The sequence below is a fragment of the Orbicella franksi genome, chromosome 7 (assembly GCF_964199315.1).
Source record: "Orbicella franksi chromosome 7, jaOrbFran1.1, whole genome shotgun sequence".
NCBI classification, from domain to species: Eukaryota; Metazoa; Cnidaria; class Anthozoa; order Scleractinia; family Merulinidae; genus Orbicella; species Orbicella franksi.
In genome coordinates, this window is record NC_138151.1 from 8677378 (window position 1) to 8699225 (window position 21848).

Sequence of the window (21848 nt, forward strand, 5' to 3'; positions counted from 1 at the left end):
TACTGATAATAAATACATATTCAATAGTTTATTCGTAGTAGAACCAAGAGAACTCATCGTTTTGGAAATTTCGTCCTGATATTTATACGTTATTTTATTCTGTGCTCGCATTCGCTAAACTTTTCGACCAGATATCACTGGAAATGACTTCGAAATCGAGAAAACTTACAGCTAACTGAATGAAAATATACGACAGAAAATTAAAAGAAAAAACGAATAATACACATTTAGCCGCCGTTCACTTTCCCATCATATGTCAATATTTGATCCAATTTTCATTTTAGATATATTTTTTGTAATTCTCGTGTTTTTACAATCGGGCGATAATTTGCCGGGATGTATGCCGAGCGTTACTGAAAACAAATATCACCATGCGGGATACTGAATTTATGCATTTATACTATGAAGCAAATCGCATTATATCTGGCATTTTACAACCACATGTACCATTTAAATTTCATTCCTAGCAATAGAAAGATTAAGCGATTTGTACCTACCCAGTGAACGATTCAGAAAATTCGCCCAATTCTAGTTTCAGGATCGTTTTCGAACTAGTTTTGTTTCGATATAGAGTTTCAAGACTTTGTATTATGTTATTGAATGAAATTGACTACCGGGCGTGAGGCAACGGTTTCCAAGGCCATCAGACATAAACCATTTGTTTCACATAGATTCGTAAAAACAGTAAAAAACGTTATCGAATACCATTAACTCCTTGCTAATAATTTCTAGGTCCATAACGAAGGAAATATACTCACTTTTGCCTGCTCCTTCATTTTCCCAGTAAATAAGTGGAATCTATACCACGGGGAAATAACGCTGTTATTGTATACACAGGCAGCTGACAGAGTTTTAATGGTTTTCTGTTAGCTGTGTTATTTGCATAGCATTCATGCGAAATAAATTATTTATTTCTGGTAATGATCGACACTAATTCTGTAGCATAGAAAGCAACTAGTTGTTAGTGTAAGCTTTCGAACTAATAGTGATTTCTAATTTTTAATTTTATGGAAAGCGTAAGGCGAGAAAAAATGCGACAGAAAAAAAGATCGCGCACACACTGGAGACAACAGAGAACGAGGGTATCTTGCATGTGTAAAGATGCTTAGAGAGAGTAAGGCTGTGTTCACACCTGGTGCCCGACACTGGTGTAGCAGCTCTCGTAAGGTCTCACATGAATGGCTCGCTACCCTTTGACAGAACAACAATGGCCTCTAGCCCCCCAAAAATAACAGCTGCTGCAATGACAACAAATAGAATGACAAGCCTATGAGCTGAGCTGAGCTGCTACACTTCCGGGTGTCTGGGCATTGGCACAAAATAGTGTTCGGCGTTCAGACACTGGGTTTTCCAAAGACCCAAGTACCATTTAGTGTCCGATTGCAAGATCGAGACCCTGTACCCTGGCACGGGCACTGTGCCCGAATTCTGGTGTGAGTACTTGGAAAAAAAGGTGTGTTCACATTATTACCCTGCGAGAACCGTACTCGAGCACTAAGTGTGAACGTGTCCACAGTAAGTAGCAAAAATGTTTCTTTTTGAAACCTAATAACTCTAGAAGCTCGGCCAAACATGATATGCGTAGTATGAATCAGTAAACTGCTGCTTCAGTGCAAGGCTCGTTCCCAGATAGAGACCGCGATCCTTTTGGTAAGTAAAGTAAAAGTAAAGTAAAATCCTTTATTTGGAACACGATTATCATTTAAGCGCTACATGCTTGAGGGGTCGTGTACCTAATTAATTACCTAATTATCTAATTACCAACTGATAAAATGAATGAAATATAAGAAATTAACTTACTTTATCGCAAATCTGATTTCCCTAAATATCGGACTAGATTTTGCCTTTGAATAAAATTGTTTAAAATTACAAGAATCATTAAAATATTCTGAAACACAGTTCCACAGTCAGCGGCTGAGAAACCCCTGAGAGAAACCAGAAGGTGAGCCAGCATTGGTCACCGCGGCTACTCTCTCAACGTATGTTCAGAAACCATTAGTGGACTTAAACGCATGCACGCAACCAAATTTCTGGTTTAGTCAATAGCATCGGGCGTACGGATACCAATAAGCAAAATCGCGCGGGCTCTGGGAACGAGTGATAAGAAGTAAGCCGAGAGTTGCGCTCTTAGAGTTTAACGTCAAACGACTGGGCACCGGTTTTTGAAAAACAAACAGCAACAACAATAATCTTTATTTTCTTTCATTGTAAAATTACATGTTATTTGGCCCGCGGATAGCAAGTGCTAATCTGGGCGGTCCATTTATCGCTTATGCATATAACTAGATAAGTTAAATAACAATAATAACAATTAATTTAAGATTAACGATATAGTTAATATTATTATCGTTTCTGTATATTAAGGCTACTAAAATAAAATCATGGGAGAATAATGAAAGACGACATTGATTTTAATTACTTAAGCTTAGGGACCGTTCATTTTTTATGAGGGAGGGGGGGCTGGTGGGATTTGGGAAGCACCATTTAAAAATCGCATGACCCCCCCTCAGCTTACCAATTTTTTCACGTGGCCCCCCCCCTTATAGCGGTCATTTTTTGGGATGACCCTCCCCAAAAAAAAAATTGAACAAACAATACTTAGATTTCAACTTTTTTAATATTTCTCTATTATCACCCTACTTCACGTTTTGTGCTCACTGTGAAGATAATATTTACAATCCCTATACTACAGAGAGCTGTTGTTTGAAAAACAAATCAAAAGAAAGAGAAGTCAATTTCGGATCTCCTCGTTATGGCTCGCCCTGAGCGTGTGGCATTTGGCCTCTCATTGGCATCTCCCTCATCTGAATTGATGAATGCCTACAGTTTTAATGTAAAACAGATCAAATGTATAGAAGCTAAGTTGACGAAGGTCACGCGGGACATGGAAGCACTAGAAAATAAGAGCAATTATAACAGCATATTCAAGGGCATACTCAAACAGCACATCAACAAAAGGAGAAGGAAAAAAGAAAACCGCAGAAAGTCAAATGAAAGAAAGAGGAAGCGGACTGAAAACAATGTCCAACGAGTTTATGGAATCTGTGTTGGAAACCCGCTAGGAAATGATCTTCCACAATGCCTTGTGTACCCTCTTAGAACGGCCGTCTCGGAAGAGTGTATTAAAGTTGAGGATGTTGCCACGTCGTTATTTAGAAGAGATGGGCCATACATCGCACAGCTCTTGGAAGGGAATTATTTCACCAATGCTGCAAGAAGCAGAATCACCACCAACCTTGAGCAGGAAGTCAGAGATTATGTTTACACCTTCATGTACCCTGAAGAGTACACTCTGACGGAAAGCATTGCTGCTTCTTGCAGCATCGGTGAAAGAGACTCCCATAGCAGCACAAGCGGCGACGAAGAACTCGACGACAGCGAAGATGAAGATGAGTGCCAGTGAAAGTTGCATTCGAAAATAACAGTGTTAAATACTTCTTTTCAGTAGCTACAAATGCTTTTTGTCGCCCAACGTTTTTTTAAAGCAGAAGGAAAGTTTGTAACAGATTTGTATCCTGCCTGCTATGTTTATTCTATAGCAATTTTTTTGATATTCAAACATTATGCCATTTTAAAGTTTTACTAAAATATTTCACGTGACCCCCCCTTTTTCCCTTATTTTTTTGGGATGGCCCCCCCTCGAAAGCCATTTTTTTCGCATGGCCCCCCCCCCAAATCCCACCAGCCCCCCCTACCTGATAAAAAATGAACGGTCCCTTACTTAGAATATTTCAATTTATGAACAATCTTGTGTATCTGAAGAGAGGCATTTTCTTTGCCCAGCTTTAGTGTCATGAAGAACATCTGATTTTAGTTTTTCTTTTCAGTTTCCTTACTTTTCTTTAGGTTTAAAGATCCAGATATCTTTTATACACGATATTAACACGAATATAGAGACGCCTGTCTGTTATCCTTCTTGCGTCGGAAAATTGTGGGACGCTTTCTCGTGCCCGAAGTCAAGGATAAAAGAAGACTTTTGCATGCAGGCTACATGAGGTGCCTTGTTGTCTTAATTAGACTTTCCCAGATTTTAGATTGAAGATGGTTAACTAAAAACGGCATTATGATAAAAGTCATACTCATATCAGAATTCTTTAACTTACTTACATCTAAAATTACAAGTGATGAAGTCTTATTGTCTCCCTACAATACAAATACATTGTTAGGCACAGACGTGTTGAGAATAATAGAAAATAATCGATTAGTGGACGATTTGGACTATTCTTTTTATGTTGAATCAGCAAAATTGTATATGGATCTAACCACGTGTCGTTTTGTAAACTAGCTGGCTGGTTTTCTGTTGAGGCCGTAATCGCACCTTTCTCGTAAGTTTTCGAGGCAGCTTGATCGAGCCAGAGGAGCCAAAACACCCATGAGAAACAAACGAGAATGAATATTGTTTTTTTCCCCCGAGGCTGAATTTTCTAATTTTTCACCTGGTTTTAGGCTGAATTAAAATATTCTTGTGAATATTCTTAGATACGTTAAAGGAATACAAAGTAGACTGTGCCGATACGAAAAAAAAAAATAGACTGTTTGCCAACGAATCATACCAGAAAGGTGCGATTAGGAATTTACTGCGTCCAAATGTGGCCGTGAGTCCGGCCATGTCAGGTCAGTGACTTGATATCGCACGACAACCTCGTTTCCAGGGTCTTTTCCCTTGCTTGGGGGTGGGGCGGGGGAAAAGACCCTGGGAACGAGGTTGATCGCACGATATTCGGGCAGTAGACCCGGTTTGTGATTGGCTAATTGCGAATTCGGGTACGTCCGTGCGTAGTCTGCGTAAAGTCAGGTAAATTGTAGTGATTTAGCATACAAGGAATGGTGTTTACTGTGTACATTACATTTACTCAATAAAGTCTACATGTATCATCAAATACTTAGAAGCAACGTAAAAACAGATATATGCGAATAAATTAAAATGAAGAGAAAAAGTTGATATTTCAAGCACAAAACTGAAAGGGTAACCGAGGTCATAGGGATTATTACATTACTTAAAATTTACTCCACGAATATTCGCGTTTTTGTCACACGAGTATTAAAGAACACGCTACAGGAATCTCTCTTAACAACAGTGTAGCATAGAGTTTGTGTCTTGAGTTCAGACGAATAAAGTACAGACAAAGCGGCTGGAGGTACTGCTGTGCAAGGTTATAAACTTTGCAGACTAATATCACGCAACATTTTTTCGTTGCTTTTCATTTCAGTTTTACGGTTGTCAAGTAGTTTGAACTTTCTGACTGGGAGAAATGTATCTTTGGCATTCACACGGGTTGATCCCACGGGGATTTTAACGTTAAACTCGCAGTTTTAAGAGTGTGAAACTCGACGGATCCTGTAATTATCAAACGATTTCATAACCCAGCTTTTAATGATTTTGCCTGGAAATCTTAAATGGCTTGGTAAACTTGAAATTCACTCGCACTGTGAATCGTACTGAATTGCGAAATCAAACGTCATCTGAAAATAGAGAAAGTCGCCGATGAATTTGTGATTACACTTTGCCGGTACTTTGTCACACGCCGATATTGCTCAACGGACATCCAACAAAACACTGCACCCATTATAAAGTAAATGGCGAGTTTGGATGTTTATCATTGTTGGCATTCTTTAAGAAGCCCTTCAGTTGCTCACAGTAGTGTACATATTTCAAGCAGAAACAAGAAAGCCCGCAAAGTTTCCCGGTTCTAATGTTTATGTTGTTAGTTCCGTTGCAGAATGATGGGAAATTTGCCCAAAATCGCTCATTAAAGAATTTGCTCGAGAAAAAGGCTAATTACCTATTGAGGGTCTTAAACACAAAAACATTGGTTTCAATAAATTAAACCAATAATTGTGTTGCTGTACTGTTTTATAAGCTATAATCATTCGAATACGTATTCGGATAACGTTCTGTACTGTCAGTACATGCTTATGCGACAAATACGGAGGTTAGATCTGAACAGAGAAAATCACTTAATCATTTCGGCATCTTTTATTTCCTTTGTGTCTCGGTTCTTTTCAGCAATACATCTCGTAAACAGAATATGATTAACGGGCACCTCTAGGAATTGCTTTGTTTATAAGTTAAGAATGATGGCCATTACTTTTACTCAGTTATTTCACGCGGCTAATTCGCTTTTTATAGTAACAACGATCTCAACTATAATAGCGTCTTTGACATAATGATGTAACGATGTCAAACCGACTTCTAGAAATTGCTTTATTTTATCATTACATCTGAAGTTTTTAGTTTTGTCTTAATGCGGTGGGTCGTTTAAATGTCACTATAGGCGCTCATTGTAATGAAAATGTTCTCCTTGAAAACAACGCACGGACCGTAACTGAAATGTACACGAAAGGCCGTACACGAAGATATATTGCCTTGCAAACCGCACTTTTACACTTCACTTAAACTGTTGCTTTTTTTCCCTCAGACATGTCGGCCGGATCTCTGTATACATCATTCATATTTTATAAGCAAAAACCCGGCCGCCAAAATAACCTATTATGACAAATCCAGATCTCTTGGCGTTTGTTGTGCTGCAGGAGGGCGGGCTTCTTTCTAAAACACAAAAACTACCTGAAACGCCATTGTACAACGCCAGCAAGGACAAATCCGATTGGCTCTTCATAAAAATTTTAACAGCTGGTAATTCAACTGGTAGACCTCAAGGGACGTAAAGTTTATGAGAAATCGGTTCTTACACTAGAATACACACACAATCTTCATTTCGCTCGCTCGCGAGAGTGAAAGAAGGTGTGCCAAATATCGTTTACTCGCACTCGCGGACTTTCACCTCCGTGAAGGAAAAAAAAACATGGAGAATCGTGTTGTCACGAGTGAGACTACGAGTCGCAGGACTATGTCTATGGTGGAAAGTTACAGTTCAGTGTCATCCTCTTACAACACGAATAGTGAACCTTTGGCAGTCTTGGGCGAAGATGTTACCATGAAACAGCTTGCTACAGCCAGAGAAACGTTCAGCGACTTGGAAACTGCTTATCGAAAGTTCAAGTTGGAACTGGAAAACGTGAAAGAGGAGCATCGAAATGAGGTTTGATTTTGGTTTATTTCGATCTAGTTTATTTTGGATTGAAGAAATTTGCATAGACGCGCAACTCGAAATCTCCGCCACCTACGGATCTATAGAAATCTAAAAAAACAAAGATTTCTCATGCTTTAAGGCGCATTCAAGGTGAAACACCTTTAGTTATATGTGCGGTACTTTTCGCACCAACTTTGCACTGTAAATAATCTTCCCTAAGGCGTTATGATGTTGATTTAGTCCAGGTAAATGAGGTCTTGAACGTTGGCACTTTGCAGATCTAAACTAATTATGTTTTTGGCTGCCTGCATAGAGAGACACACCGGCTGAAAACGAAACGGCTTCCTGCCAAGTTTCTGGCTTTGTAACTACAATTTACTTGCGTTAGATTTTACTCAGTTTGTTTTATTGCCCTTTCGTTTACTGCGAGAACGAAAATCAAAACGTTAGTGCCTGACTTATTGTAAAACAATTGAGGGGTTTAATCGGTTTCGCTATGCAAACAATTTCTACTTTGCATAATAATTAGTTTATAGCCATGCGGAAACAAAGCGAAAAAAAAAAAAAGAAAACAGCAAATAAACGAAACAATCCCTTGCTTTTTAGGTCGATAAGTTACGTTCACAAATCGACAATCTTCAAAAACAGAAAGCTCATCTGCAGGAACAGTTGAAAGATTCTCGCACTGACGCGAAAAAACACCAGGACGAGCTAATCCGCGTTCAGCGAAAGTTGACCGAGAAGGAATGGGAGTACGATGCATTGAAAAAGGATTTCGACTCGCAAAGAGAAATTATTCGAAAACTGCGAGAGGAGAAAGCTTCTCTTGAAAAGGAAAACGACGATCTGAGGCGAGAACTGTCCTCCAGCCAAGCGCTGGTGCCGTCGTCTGGAGGAAGGAAAGATGAGAGCGACGAACTCGTGGCTGTACGACAGGAGATTACGGAATGGGAAACAAGCTATAAATTCATTCACAAAGAAAAGGAAGATTTACAGGAAGAAATGTTGTCTCTCCAGAATAAGCTGAATGATTTGCAAGCAGATCACGACAAAACTCAGAGGGAAATGCAAAAAGAGCTCAAGATCAACTCGATGAAGGCGTCCAAACTCGAAGCGCAGATGCAAAATTCTGTCCGACAGAGGGACAACTTTAAGAACCAGTTGGAAGGGCTGAGAGAAGACTACAAGAGGGGTAAGGAGGCGTATAATCTCCTGCAGCGCGATTTCTTGGAGAGCCAAAAGAAGGCAGACATCTACCGCGAAGAACTCACCGCAAAGAACAATCAGCTACAGAAACTGGAGAATTCCAATAAGGCTCTTCAGGGGAAACTAGACGCCCTAAAGCAAGACTTCTCAAAGAATCAACTCTCCTCTGACATCTATGATAGGCAGAAAGAAGCTCTGGAGCGTGACCTTCACGAGGCTGAGTGGAAAATTAATGATCTAGTGGAAGCTAATGAGGGTTTGTCGACACAAAGAGATGAAATGGAGAAAGAGCTGGCTCTGGTGAAAGCGCGCATCCCCACTTTAGAAAATAACTGTGAAAAGGCCAATGAGAAAGCCAGTGAAAATGAACAACACGTCAACCGTCTTCGTCAGCGAATCGGTGACCTGGAGACTAATTTGTTTTCCCTCCAAAACAAGAATGTCCAGCTGGAAGCAAATTGTCAGGAGTCCATGGTGGAAGCACAGGATCTCCAGAACCGGTGCGAACGGGCGAATGAGCGCGTCGCAGAATTAGAATCTCAAGTGGATCTCCTCGGACGAGAAAATGAAGACTTGAAGAGTCAGCTGGGACATTCAGAGCGAAGAATTTCTGAACTACGAGCATCCTTGCAGCGAAACGAACAGGAGAACGAGGAGCTTGAAGTTTCCACTGCCGGAATGAAGACCCATTTGTCGAAGCTAGGCAGTCAACTGGACAATATTAGCAAGAGCAAAGCCCAGTTGAAGTCAGAGCTTGACGAAGAAAAGAGCAAAATTGCCAGACTGCGCAAAGATCTGGTCACATCTCAAGCATCCGCGGCTGAGTTTCAGCGGACTTCAGAGTGGTATAAGAGAGAGGCGGCCTCCAAAGATCGGACAATAGACGATCTCAGAGCCAACATAGCAGCCATGGAAGGAAAGAACGAGCCATTGTACGAAGAAATCAACAAGCTTCAAACGCACATGGAAATCCTTGAAGAAGAGAAGAAAAGTCTCCACGGGGAAACGCTACAGTTCCAAAAAGCCCTCCGCGAGGTCGAGGCTGATTTGGGTCTGGCCAATGAAGATAAAGATCGCCTGAACGACGAGCTTCAAGAGTATTACAAGAAGTCATCTGAGCTTCAGGCCTCTTACAAGGTGTGTGATCAAGAGCGAATGGAAAACCATCAACAAGTTTTGATGCTTACCAAAAAGGTGGAACGCTTAGAGGCTGACTTGGCCGAGGCACTCAAAGAGAAGAACTGGTTGGAGACCGAGCTTGCTAACTACACCGGAAACAACCGCAAGAATGTCGAGGAAGCGGACATTGTCAAGACGCAGTTAGTAGAGGTGCAAAGCATGATGGATGATTATCGCCGTGACGGAGCAGACAAGGAATCCACTATTGAGCAGCTTCGCGAGCAAGTCCTTTTCCTGACGAAAGATTACGATGATCTCAAAGGAGAGCTCAGCTACAACAAGTCGCTCGTGGACGACGTGGAAAGTGATAAGCGGCGACTTCTAGAACAAGTCACAGCGTTAAGCGAGGAGTTAACCAGAGTTAATTCATTGCACGATTCAGCCAAAAGAAGAGGTGACCAACTTGAAGTCGATCACAGCATTGTAGTCAAGAAGATGAATACCCTGGAAGCAACCTACAAGAAAGACATTGACAAGAACGCGCGACGTGAGCTGGAGATTGAGCGCAACAGAAATGGAGAACTGGAGCGAGATTTGTATGCTTACCGTAAGAAGATCGCGGAGACTGAAGCAGAATTGCAAGCGGTAACGAAAGACAACCAAGAACTAGAAGAAGAGTTAGATGAGGCAGAAGGAAGGATAGGTATACAGAACCAAGAGATCGAAAGACTGACGCACGATAATACCGACTTGAGCCAGAGGCTTACCTCTGTGGACCAAAAGTTAAAAGAGATGGACAACGAAGTGACAACTGCCATGAGGCTTAAAGATAAAGCAGAAGAAGACCTTTATAACGCAAGAACCCGGGCAAATAAACTCGAGTCCCAGGCGGAAATTCTCCAGCGGCAAAAGCTACAGTTGAAAGATCAGCTGGACGAGGTGAACGGCAAGCTGATTCAGTGCCAAGAACAGATCATGATCCTCGAAAGTCAGGTGCTGGAGAACAAGAAGATCAACGAAACTATGAACAAGGTGGTCGGAAAGAAAGACAAAGGTATTGAAGATCTTAACAACGAGCTTAGACAACTGGAAAGAGATTTCGATAACACTAAACAAGATCTGATCACTGCCAGGGTAAACTGCGAGGGGCTGGACGCTGAAAAGAAAGATTTGGAAAGAAGACTGGCTTCCGCTCAAGGCCGCGTCGACAATTTGGAAAAGGAACTGAATAACCACAGGGATGGGCGAGGCGCTTTGGAGCAAGAGATCAGCACCTACACTTTCAAGATTACGTCTATGGAGACGCAGCTTATCAACACCACTAAAGACAAAGATCATTTCAAGAACGAGTACGACAAGCAACTGGCCGCCAACAGAAAAGTGAAAGAGGAAATGCTGAACATACAGAACCAGGTTCGGGAAAAGGAAAGAACACTGGAAGGCCTAAAGAAAGATCTTCGCGACAAAGAAAACGCACTTGACAGGTTGAGAACGACAAAAGGTGGACTTGAAAACGAGTTGCTACAGGCCAAGAAAGATCTTGAAACTTACAAGTGGAGGAACGAAAATTTGGAAGACAATGTGACAAATCTCACTGAACAGATCCAAAACTCAAACATTGAAATATCCAAGATGGAAATTACCTTGTCCACGCTGGAAAAAGAAAAGGAAGACAGGGATAAGAGTATCGTCCCAAGCGAGGATAAATATCATGAGGTGGAAGCCATGTTGAGGCAAACCCAAGATCGAGAGAATTCTTTAAAACAAGAGCTGCAATTGCAGAAGGCGAGAGTAAACAAAGCAGAGGGCGAATTCAAAAGGGTTCAGCAACAGAGTATCGAACTACAACACGAGATCAACATGCTAAACAGAAAAATTCACGATACAGAAGAGAGCAGAAACAGGGCTGACCGCGAGAAGAAAGCACTGAGAGATGAACTCATGACCGCCAGTGGCAAAGTGTCGGATTTGGAAGTGAAGTTTGAGCATGAGTACCGTGAGAAGCTTTCTCTTCAGGCACAGCTGGAAGATGCCAACAACAGATCGGCAGCTAATCGCGAGGAGGTTCTTAAGGTTGAACAGCAGCTTATCGAGCAAAAACTAACTGTGGATATACTCAACAAAGACATCGCCCAAAAGGAAGATCACATCGATCAACTTAAGGCAAGCAAAAAGTATCTCGAAGAACAGGTTCAGTCGCTAAAAGGAAGCTTGAACAGCAGCCGAGAAGATTGTCAGCGACTGAAGCAGGAACAAGAACACCTACAGAAAGAGATTCTACGACTGCAAGGTGGTGTCCAAGACGCTGAGGGCCGCATACAGAAAACAGCTTACGAACGAGATCGCGTTCAAGAGGAAACCCGCGCAACTGTTATGAAAATTTCAAATCTTGAACAACAGTTAGCTGATTCTAACAGAGAAAAAGATTCTCTTAAAGACAAGTTAGAAGAGTGGAAAGACTCGTCAGCACGATACCGAGAAGAAAACATTTCCTTGGAAAACGAGATCTCATCACTCAAGGCAACTATTGACACCCTTACCGCGGATGTAGAGAGCAAAAACAGGCAGATAGAAGATCTGAAGCAAAGAAAAGCTATAATAGAGGATGAACTAGAAGAAACCAAGAGGATTCTTCGACGCAAAGATGTCGACCACGGTAACTTGACAACAAAAAAGAAAGAGGTTGAAGAATCATACAATATTGCTGTTCAAAGAATCGAGACACTGGAAAGCAATCCTTTCGGTTCCGACGAAGAACGAAGGTTTCTTGAAGAAGATTTGGCTGTCACGAAACGAAAACTCACAGAAACTGAAGTTGCTCTTAGAGGACGTAATGACCGTGAGAAGGATCTCCAAGAGAAGTTGCTTGCTGTTCATTCACAGTTGTCAAGACTGGAGTCGAGCAGACAAACCCTGCAAGAAAAGAAGGTAGAACTAGAGCACGACTTATACGCCACACAGAAAGAGTTAGCGCCTTTGAAGGAGGGCTACGAGAACGCGATGAATGAAATAGATGCTTTGAATCGCGATCTAAATGAGGCAAACACAAAGATCACCCAACTGGAGTTGCTACTGGATAAAGAACAAAAAGCGAGGTCCAAAATGGAACTTGAGAAAGAGGGCGAGCTTTCCAAGCTTAGCAAGAACGATGAAGAGCTTCTCCGAGTGCAAAGAAAGCTGGTTGAGTATCAGACATTGTGGGACCAGCACGCTAAGGAAGTTGGTGGAAAGGATGCGCTCATTCAAGATTTGAGGAACGAGAAGAAGACTTTGGAAAGAAACTTACAAGTTGCACGTGACGAACTGTCAAGCATGCACGGTTCCATCAACGATGCCTTTAGAAAAAAAGATGTGAGTGACAGCGACGCGTTTGCATTAAAGAAGCAGATGGCAGATTGTGAATTGAGGCTGAAATCTACCCTGCTTGAGAACGAGGAAATGCACAACGATTTAATCAGTTACAGCAACAAGATGGCTGACTTAGAGGGAGACATCCAGAAACTGCTGAAAGATAATGCTAACATGAAGGCAGAGTTACATGACGCTCGAGACAACATGGCGAGAAGGAAGGAAGATTATGATGTCCTGCTAAGGAAAAACAATGATTACAAAAACACCTTGGAATCACTACGAAATGAAATAGTGGATAAGAATGCGCAAATCGACTTCTTGAAGTCAGCAAACAGCTCCCTGGAAGGTGAAATTACTTCACTGAGGACGAAGATCGACCATTTTAAACAAGACTTCGACAAAGGATATCAAGAAATCACGGAACTTAACGTTGTCATTCGAGAGAAAGACTCTAAAATTAACAATTTGGAAAACACCTTGAGGTCAGTGCGTCGAGACAACGACAAGCTATCACAAGAGATTGCAGCATGCCGAGCGTCGACTACCGAATACAAGAATTATTATCAAGGGGCGAAGAAAGACGTTGAAAAACTTCAGATGGATTTGTTGGCAGCAAACAACAGGATTTCTCACTTGGAGACACGCAATGAAGCTTTAGAAGACGAGCGAAACGACCTGAAGAGCGAGATTGCACACTTGAAGAAAGTCAACGCCGAGCTGAAAGGCAAGGTAGAAGCCTTGGATCGTGACAAGAAGAAACTGCAGAACGAGTTTAACGTTATCCAAAAGAAGTATCAAGAAATCCATAGCAGCTACATCAGCATCGAGAGCGAGAAGGCAAGGATCAAAAGCGACGCCGCACTGCAGAAGAAACTCGTCGATCTCCAGTCGCAGCTGCAGCAGGTTTGTCAAGAAAAGGAGGATACCGAAAACCAGCTAGATTTGATCAGGAAGAGGCTTTCCAAGATGGAACAAGACTTCGGCGAGTGCAACCGTGCAAAGGAATCGTTAGAGTACGAAGTCAGCTGGCGTACCAACCGCCTCAGAGAATTAGAAGACGTTATAAAGACCATGGAAGAAAAAGATCAGTTTGGGAAAGACGAGATTTTGTCCTGGCACAAGAAAGTCACTTTGCTGGAGCAAGAACTACAATCTGCTAAAAACAAAATCGCTCGGTTGGAGGCATTTAACAAAGCATATGACGATAAGATTCACGCATTGAACGATGACCTGGTTGAAGGACAAGAGGTATTAGCAAAAACTGAAGCTGCCCTAGCCAACGCCCAACATGCTCTCGACGATAAACAGCGAGAACTTATGGATAGCTACAAGAAGACCTCCGAGTTACAAACAGCTCTTGATGCAGCCGTTCAAAGTAAAAACGATGTTCAAAGAGACCTTCAAGGCGCTAAAGCCAGGATTCATTCACTGGAAGAAGGGCTTCAGGAAGAGCTCAAACGACAAGCTCAGCTAAGGGGTACATTAGAAGAAATGAGGGCACGTAATGAAGAACTAAAGGATGAGATTACCCGGCTTCAAAAGAAGTTGCTGGAACTTCAACAAGAGGTGGACGAATTGCAGCGAGAGCTGTCGGAGAAAGCCTACACTGCGGATCGTTTGAAGAACGATTACGAGGCACTATTGAGTGAATTGAATGTCACTAAAACGGATCTCACAACAACAAGATCTGATCTAGAGAGAGCCTTAGCCGACAAACGAGAGCTGCAGTACGAAAACCAAAAACTACAGCTACAAAATTCAGAGCTTGATACTTCGTATTCGCTGCTAAAAGACGAAAACGAGAGACTGAAGTCTGAAGTACAAGGATTGCAAATACAGCTCTCTGAACTCCAGTTGACTTACAACACACTGCAGAGGGATAGCATAAATGTGGTGGACCAAAGCACTCTTGACGCTGCACCAGAAAACGACTTTGAAATCGACGCTTTACGAGGTGAATGCGATCGTCTGGCTCGTGAGGTGTCGGGATTGAATCGGAAGATTGTGACATGGAAAGACAGATGTGAAGGTCTGGAACAAGAGAAGCTCCGCTTAGAAGACAAATTCTCGTCAATGCAGAAAACCATTAACAATCTCGAGGGAACAAACCAAAGCCTGATCTCAGAAAGGAATCGACTACAAAATGATATTGACAGATTACAGAAGAAGCTCGTCGAACTTGAAGCTCAGTTAAGTAGTGCCGAGAATGAAAAGCGCACTCTCCATGACGATCTGGAAGATACTCAAAAGAAGCTCTTGAAACTAGAGGCGGATTACCAATTGCTTAAGGGACGGAACACACCTTCCAGTGGATGGAGTTCATCGTCAGAGGCAGCTTTACGAAGGAGCAAAGAACGGGAAAATGAGTTGCAAAATGAGGTTCTGGAGGCGCACAAGAAGAATTCAACTCTAGAGCATGAGTTAAGATCAGCACGCGAGCGACTGGAAACGCTCCAGGCTACATGCAACGCTGCGGAAGATAAGGCGTCACAGCTGAGAGAAGAAGTCATCGTTTACCAGAAGCGAATCTCAGAGTTTCAGGCCAGCTACGAAAGCAGCCGAGATAGGAATTCGCAGCTCGAGCAAGAAATATTTGACTTGCAAAAGAAAATGGAAGAACTTGGTGACAACAAGAAAACAAGCCAGAAAGACAGGTCCGACTTGGAATATGAAATTAACTCGCTCCGTTCAACGATCGGGAGGTTAGAGTCCCAATTAGCAGACGCAAGCAGGGAGAAAGACAGCCTCAAGCTTCAGCTTGTTGAATCCCACAACAAGAGCGACGAAGCCTCAAAGGAAGTTACTCGACAAGTAACTGAGATCCACACGAGGAGTGAAGTCTTCAGACGAGAAATCATTGAAAAGGAGACTGTTATCGAGCAGTTCCGGACAAGGGTCATTACTTTGGATAAGGAGCTAGACGCTCTGAGACGCGATTTGCAGAACAAGACAGACGAATGTAACGCGCTTCAACAAGAAAATGACCAACTGAAGTTTGAACTTGGTCAACAGAAGCAATCCAGATATGCAAGTGAAGACGGGCTTCGAGAAGAAATTGAATCACTCAAGCTGAAATACGACGAAATTGAGAGCGAAAAAGATGCACTGCGAAGAGAAAGGAACAATCTTCAATACGAGCTTCGCTCGGTGAGAGAGCAACTCGATAGCGTGGAGACGGTGTACAAAGACAGTACTGATGGATTGCAACAGGCTAACAGCGACCTGGTCTCCCACCAAGTTAGGATATCCGAACTAGAGAGTGAGCTGCAGAGATCAGCAAAGGACAGTCACAGCCAACAGCATCAGCTTGATAAGGCCAACAGGGAGATCATAACCAAACAGGAGCAGATCATCCGGTTCGAGAAGGATCTGCGGACGCTGAAGACAGAGCTAGAGCTGATGAAGAAGAGCTGTGACGAGAAGGACGACAAGATTGGCGTGCTGGACCGGAAATGCGTCACACTAGAACTTGAAATCGAAAGACTGAAAAAGGAACTGTTCATTGCCCAGGAAGATCAACAGCGAAGCGAAAGAAGGCTGAAGGACCTCCAAGCCAGATCAGAGATTGCTAGAGCAGAAGTCAAACCCACCTACGAGACGAGCTTTGAAGTACGACGCAGCCGAAAACCGTCCGATAATAACGTCCAAATTCAAGGACGTGGGAGGAAGACTTCGACACTAGCCATGGAGATTGGAAGTGGAAGTAAGCCGTTAAGCCAGCCTGGATCACCTCGAACAGAGGGTGCCCCAATGTCTCGTAAAGTATCGGCACCCGTGACTCAGAGCAGCCCTCGTTTTGACACCCTTTCACGCCCTCTCTCACAAGAATACATCAGGCCAGAAAGAGATATAAGTGCAACATTTGAAGAACCAGTGATAGAGGTGCGAGCGAGGCCCGTGGAAGACGACCCCGTTCCAGACGACGTTTTCTCCACAGATGGACCAGTGGTTGTCAGGTCCTTTGAAGGAAATCAGCTGGCAAATGGCATGACCTCGTTTGTGCTTGCTCGTTCCAGTTCACGAGTCAGCGAGAGCCGTAGCGAGTCAACGAGTGAGCGAAGAAGTACCTCGCGCGGTCCTATGGGAGGGCGGAAATTTAGCGAGGAAGTCGAAGTGAACCAGAAGACCGTAACGAGCATGGTAAGCACTCACAGCGTCTCGGAGGACCTGGCCATAGCTGAGGGCAAAATAACCACACCTCTAAGTGGTTACGGCAGCAGCAGTAGCAGAAGCTGGGATAGGAATTCAAACTACTATCTTTAATTCATAGCTTTCCTATTGACACAAGGATACAAATGGAGCGATTTTCTAATGACAGTCGTTAATCTAACATCGCAACGTAACCATTGCAGAGAACAAGGCGGGAAATTATGTCACAATGAACCAATCAGAACTCGGAACCAAAACATGCCACCAATGCAAAGCGCGGGAAAAGTGTCACGCTTTAAAGCACGCGTGACATGAACTGCCTAACTGAAAAGACTTCATACTCTGCTCTCATCAGTTACATGTCGTTGCGTGAACAACAGTCACTGGGAAATCGCTAAAAAATCAGATCTTAAGGAATTGGCTCAAGATGCGATAGGCATTTTGAAACTATAAATGTATAGATATCAAAGGTCAGAAAAAGGAATGTTTACGGAACAACAAGAGTGCTGCAGAATATCGTTATCAGATTTTTGAATACCTGTTATATATAGCTATATATCGAAGTTTAATTGTTTTATTCACTCTGAGGCGTGCAAATAATTTTATTGCAATTTCTTTGATATAACCTGTGTTTAACATTGTTTCATTATGATCTAGGACGGCTATTTGATAAGTAACTTTTCACTCTGGATGTGGGAGATTTACGTGTTTTAATATATTTACAATTAAGCATTGTAGTGTTTTCGCATGGAAATAAGATAATATTTGCTACATAGCTATTTTTGAAAACTAGTTTAGAGACAATGACTTTATAGTGCTGAAGTGCAAGTTCGCTAACACATAGGTCCTAATGCCTTTTGGCGATGTTAAAACTCTTGCAATTCTTTCAATATTGCTTGTACATCGTTGTTCAAATTTTTCATTAAACGGTAATTATTACTGCATCATTTAACCATTCGTTTATTGTGAGCAGAATAATGAAAAAAACCTTATTCAGTTTGTGACAAGTGATAAACTTTAGATCGCAATTTTGAGGTGTTTGCTACTTCTTGGACAAAATTTCCCTGCCACACTGTGACAAGAAGCAAATGGGCGCATTACGTACAGCCAAATTTTTTGGATTCTTGATTTACTTATCGTAACTAAATTACAATACAGCAAACTGGTGTCATAGTTGTCCGCGTTACAGCCTTGCATCACGATTCTCCTGACGCTTGTAGCGTCCAGGGTTGCGTTACCTTCTACCGAGAATACTTCTTGAAGTTACATTATGCTCCTTATGATAGTAGCTCCTTATGATAGTAACTTTATAGCGTTAACGTTTCACTCCACCTCATTATCAAAGTTAGTATGTCTCTCCTGACGAACCCAGCGTCACAGTCTCGTTACCCTAATGTAACGCTACAGCGTTACTTTATTCTTCATGATCGTAGCGTGACACTACTATCAAGGTTGATTGGCCGAACAAGATTATCTCTTGCAAAGCACGTGACATGCCCGCATAGCGCGCACGGGCAGACTTGGCGCAATTCGTTACGAAATGTTCTGTTCATCGTAGTGTAAATGATCGGGTTAATGGCTGAATGCAAGCCCGCGATAAGAGTAACGGAATGAAACACAGCCCGTGAAATGTTGATAGTTGGAAAGGACTGGAGAAAGTGCACGAGAACAAATGGGCTCCAACACACGATGAAAACAAAAAGCACCGTGAAAACGACTTGCGCCGTTTTGGTTTCGCGCCTAAAATTTCTCTGCGCGTCTGAGTTGTGGTTCCACCGTTGTATCTGCTTCTTGTGGGTTCGAACCTTCAAGAAAATTCGCAAGTAGCAGTAAAACATTACGAACAGCGGAATCATGAAACACGTGACGATCACCAACAAAATGTAGCCTCGGCCCTCGGTGAAGGAAATTTTACACATGGTGTTGAGAGCGGTGTGGGAGTACTCGTTCCAACCAAGGACTGGGAGGACGCCAATGATTATGGACCAGACCCATGTTAGAGTCAGTAGTACCCAGGCTTGTTTGAGGGTCAACTTGTGACCTGGAGGAGATACAATAGCTCGATACCTGAAAGGGTAGAACAAGTAAGCAACTTTATTATATAGCTAGCTCTGTGAGCGGGCAAGATAAACTGAATCCTGCGCTGTAATTGGCTACCCGAACGGGAAAGTTAGCGCTATCTTGCCAGCTCGGGATCACCCGCCGGGTCCTGCAAGAAATTTATGTTATTTTTCCATAAAATAAATACTTTATTGACCAAGCTTGTCCGGTCAAGATGGCTGGATATTGGCATTATGGACCTCGACCATGTCTCGGTCCATAAACACGAAAAAAAGAACTTAACTTGGCCAATATCCAGCCATCTTGAGTTTACACTTGGTCAATAACCTATATATATTACTAGAACCATACACTTAACTACGTGACTAACTCGTGATTGGTCTTTTTTTTTTTTGCAGTTGATTGGTTTGACTGGTGCATGACCCGAGTTTATTTACAGCGTAACGTAGCTCCTTTAAAAAATTCCCCAGCGGGCTGCCAAGTTAAAGTGCAATGTACTAGAGTGATCGATTTGTCACTAGCTCTAGCGAATACTAAAAAAAAGAGGATGAAGGGAATGCGAGATAATCTCCCTTTTTGCCCTTACTTATAAAGTAATCCTTCCCAAGTTAATTTTAGACATGGTGCTCAGTTCTTGCGCGGAAAATGTCACCACGGGCAAACACGCGCGTTGAGTGAATTTTTTCCGAGGAGGATGAACAAAAAAAAAAGCATTCTAGCTATCAATACCCTCTCCACTGTTATTTCAACGAGTGCCGCAATGTCTCAGATCTGTTCAAAACACAGTTCTCCCTTCAGCTAAGCTAACCAGGATTGCTTATGGGTTACAGTAAAAATTCGTATGTAAGAACCTGGCAAAATAGGTTCTTGTATTTTGGGGTAGTTATTGGGAATTTAGGCTAAGTAGGTTTTAAATTAGGTTCTTAATTTCTATGAAGGAGATATAGTTGTTGATTACCAGAAAAATATATAAACTTGGGTTTGGTCCTTAAATATACAGTACTTATTCACAACTGTATTGTGATAAGCCTAACACAACTGGTTACAGCATGTATATATAGGTCTACTGATATAGTGTTGCCTCTATAACAAGAGTTCATAATTTAACTGTCACCCACATATAAGAACCTACTTGATCTTCCTTGGCTAGACAGGTTCTGAGAGTTTTGGGTTTTAAAATGGCAAATTTCTGCCAGCCGGTTCTTAAATCACTAGGTTCTTACACGCTGTGTTTTTACTATAGAACGAACAAAAATAGCTTCTTTAATACCTGTCTATGCTTATAACCGCCATGGTGAGTATGGAAGCTGCTCCCGCTGTCATGTTAGTAGCGCCATTAAACTTGCAGGCCGCATCCCCCAGAGCCCATCGTTGCAGCAAAATCGTGACCATGGAGAAGGGAAATAGCAACAATGCAATGGACAGATCCACCACCGCGAGATTGGCGATAAACATGTTGGCCGCGCGCGAACTCGCTCGGGTTCTTTGTCGGTAAATCACAAGTAGAACGAGAACGTTTCCAACAATTATTACAACCATTATAAAAATGATCACAGTGGCGTGAAGGACCGAAGTCAAGTTGCCAGGATCTGAATAAGAAGTATTACGCTGCGCGAGCAAAGTTTCGTTTTTGAACGAGTTCATTGTTCGTAACTTTGTTCGTTTTGATGGAATTTCTTTTCAGTGTTGTTCTGTAACGAAAATAGATATGAACGCACCGATTGAAATTATTTTAAATTCGCTCAAATTAATTAACAGATTGAAATAATCGACTGAAACGTATGAATATAGGTAATTGAAAAGTTACCTATTTTTTAGTACAACCTTTCCTTTAGTACAATCATTGAGATAAGTGATTTGGCGATAAGACGTTTCTCCTAACAGGGTCGAAAATGTGACTATGCACTATATACGTGAAATTTTATGCCTTCTTGTTACGGGTTCCTACATCGTCGTCAAAAGATCACGTACTGATCTGTTTGTTTCGAGACAACCACGCATTTTATTCTATTTGTTATTTGACTTTTCTTTTCTCGGGGCGGAAGCAGGATTTCTCTCGCGGACAAACATGTCTCGATTGGTGTATAAACTAGCCTTGGAGAAGTGTTAATTGTATTCTCATAACTCTTACGTTCGCTCGCACATGAGCGAGCCATTTTATGTCCTACCTCAAAACACAGGCACGGTAGTTGGTTCTAATTTAACTTCTTCATTTGTCAATATTATGTGAAGATGGACAAAAACGTGAAGATGGACAAAAAAACCCTTGAAGACACCAAAGATATCGTGTTTGTACAGTTGAAAGTTGAAAGACAAATAGACAGATGTTTCGAAATTGCTTTTTTTTCGGTGTTAATTGCCCCGTATCGTGTTCATAAAATTTTCCTTGGAATTTTCTAGCTTTTACTTTTCTTTTGCGTGAAACCGTTAAGCTTCGAAATATTTAGCTTTTCAGTTCTCTTGCTAATGAAATTATTTTTGTAATGGGATAGCACTTACGTCAAAAGGTACAAAGCAACCCTGCGGATGTTTGCTACGTAGCAGCTTAAAGTAATGGATGTTTGAAGCATGTTTTATTCAAAGTGGTCATCTTTGTCAAGATAACTGTCATTTTTTCTCCGGCGCAAGTTGATTTGTTAATATCTTTTTTTTAAGTCATAAGTCGAAAGAAATAGAAATACCGCGCTTTAAATTGCCAAGTAATTGAGAAAAATTGGGCAATGGATGTCAATTTATGAAGAAATCAAACCTGATTATGCGTACCTACGTTTTAGCCGAATATTAGTCATAAACTTTTTCATAAAGTTGCCCATAGAGACTCGAAGGCGCAACGAAGCAAACGTTCTATAGTACCGTATGACGCGATGAAAAATCAAAACTCACCAAAAATAAATTTCTTTCTAAGACAACGGCTTCTCTTAAAAGAACTAG

At 41.9% G+C, this 21848-nt stretch overlaps 2 protein-coding genes across 2 annotated transcripts; one reads left to right on the forward strand and one right to left on the reverse strand.

Annotated features, from left to right (window-relative positions):
- The first annotated feature begins 6253 nt into the window (after positions 1 to 6253).
- On the forward strand, positions 6254 to 17800 carry LOC145493387 (uncharacterized). Its single transcript, XM_081472848.1, has 2 exons — positions 6254 to 7040; positions 7638 to 17800. The coding sequence occupies exons 1-2, from the start codon at positions 6804 to 6806 to the stop codon at positions 16968 to 16970; spliced, it is 9570 nt and encodes a 3189-aa protein (XP_081328974.1). The 5' UTR covers positions 6254 to 6803; the 3' UTR covers positions 16971 to 17800.
- Positions 17801 to 17869: 69 nt separating this feature from the next.
- On the reverse strand, positions 17870 to 21285 carry LOC145493351 (rhodopsin-like). Its single transcript, XM_081472813.1, has 3 exons — positions 20725 to 21285; positions 20188 to 20608; positions 17870 to 18923 (listed from the first exon to the last, which is right to left on the reverse strand). The coding sequence occupies exons 2-3, from the start codon at positions 20559 to 20561 to the stop codon at positions 18278 to 18280; spliced, it is 1020 nt and encodes a 339-aa protein (XP_081328939.1). The 5' UTR covers positions 20562 to 20608; positions 20725 to 21285; the 3' UTR covers positions 17870 to 18277.
- Between the last annotated feature and the right edge of the window lie 563 nt (positions 21286 to 21848).

Coding starts and splice junctions, on each gene's coding strand:
- LOC145493387 (XM_081472848.1), top strand. CDS start 6,804: ATGGAGAATCGTGTTGTCACGAGTGAGACTACGAGTCGCAGGACTATG. Junction 7,041..7,637: donor AAGAGGAGCATCGAAATGAG/GTTTGATTTTGG, acceptor CTTGCTTTTTAG/GTCGATAAGTTACGTTCACA.
- LOC145493351 (XM_081472813.1), bottom strand. CDS start 20,561: ATGAACTCGTTCAAAAACGAAACTTTGCTCGCGCAGCGTAATACTTCT. Junction 18,924..20,187: donor GCGGTTATAAGCATAGACAG/GTATTAAAGAAG, acceptor CTACCCTTTCAG/GTATCGAGCTATTGTATCTC.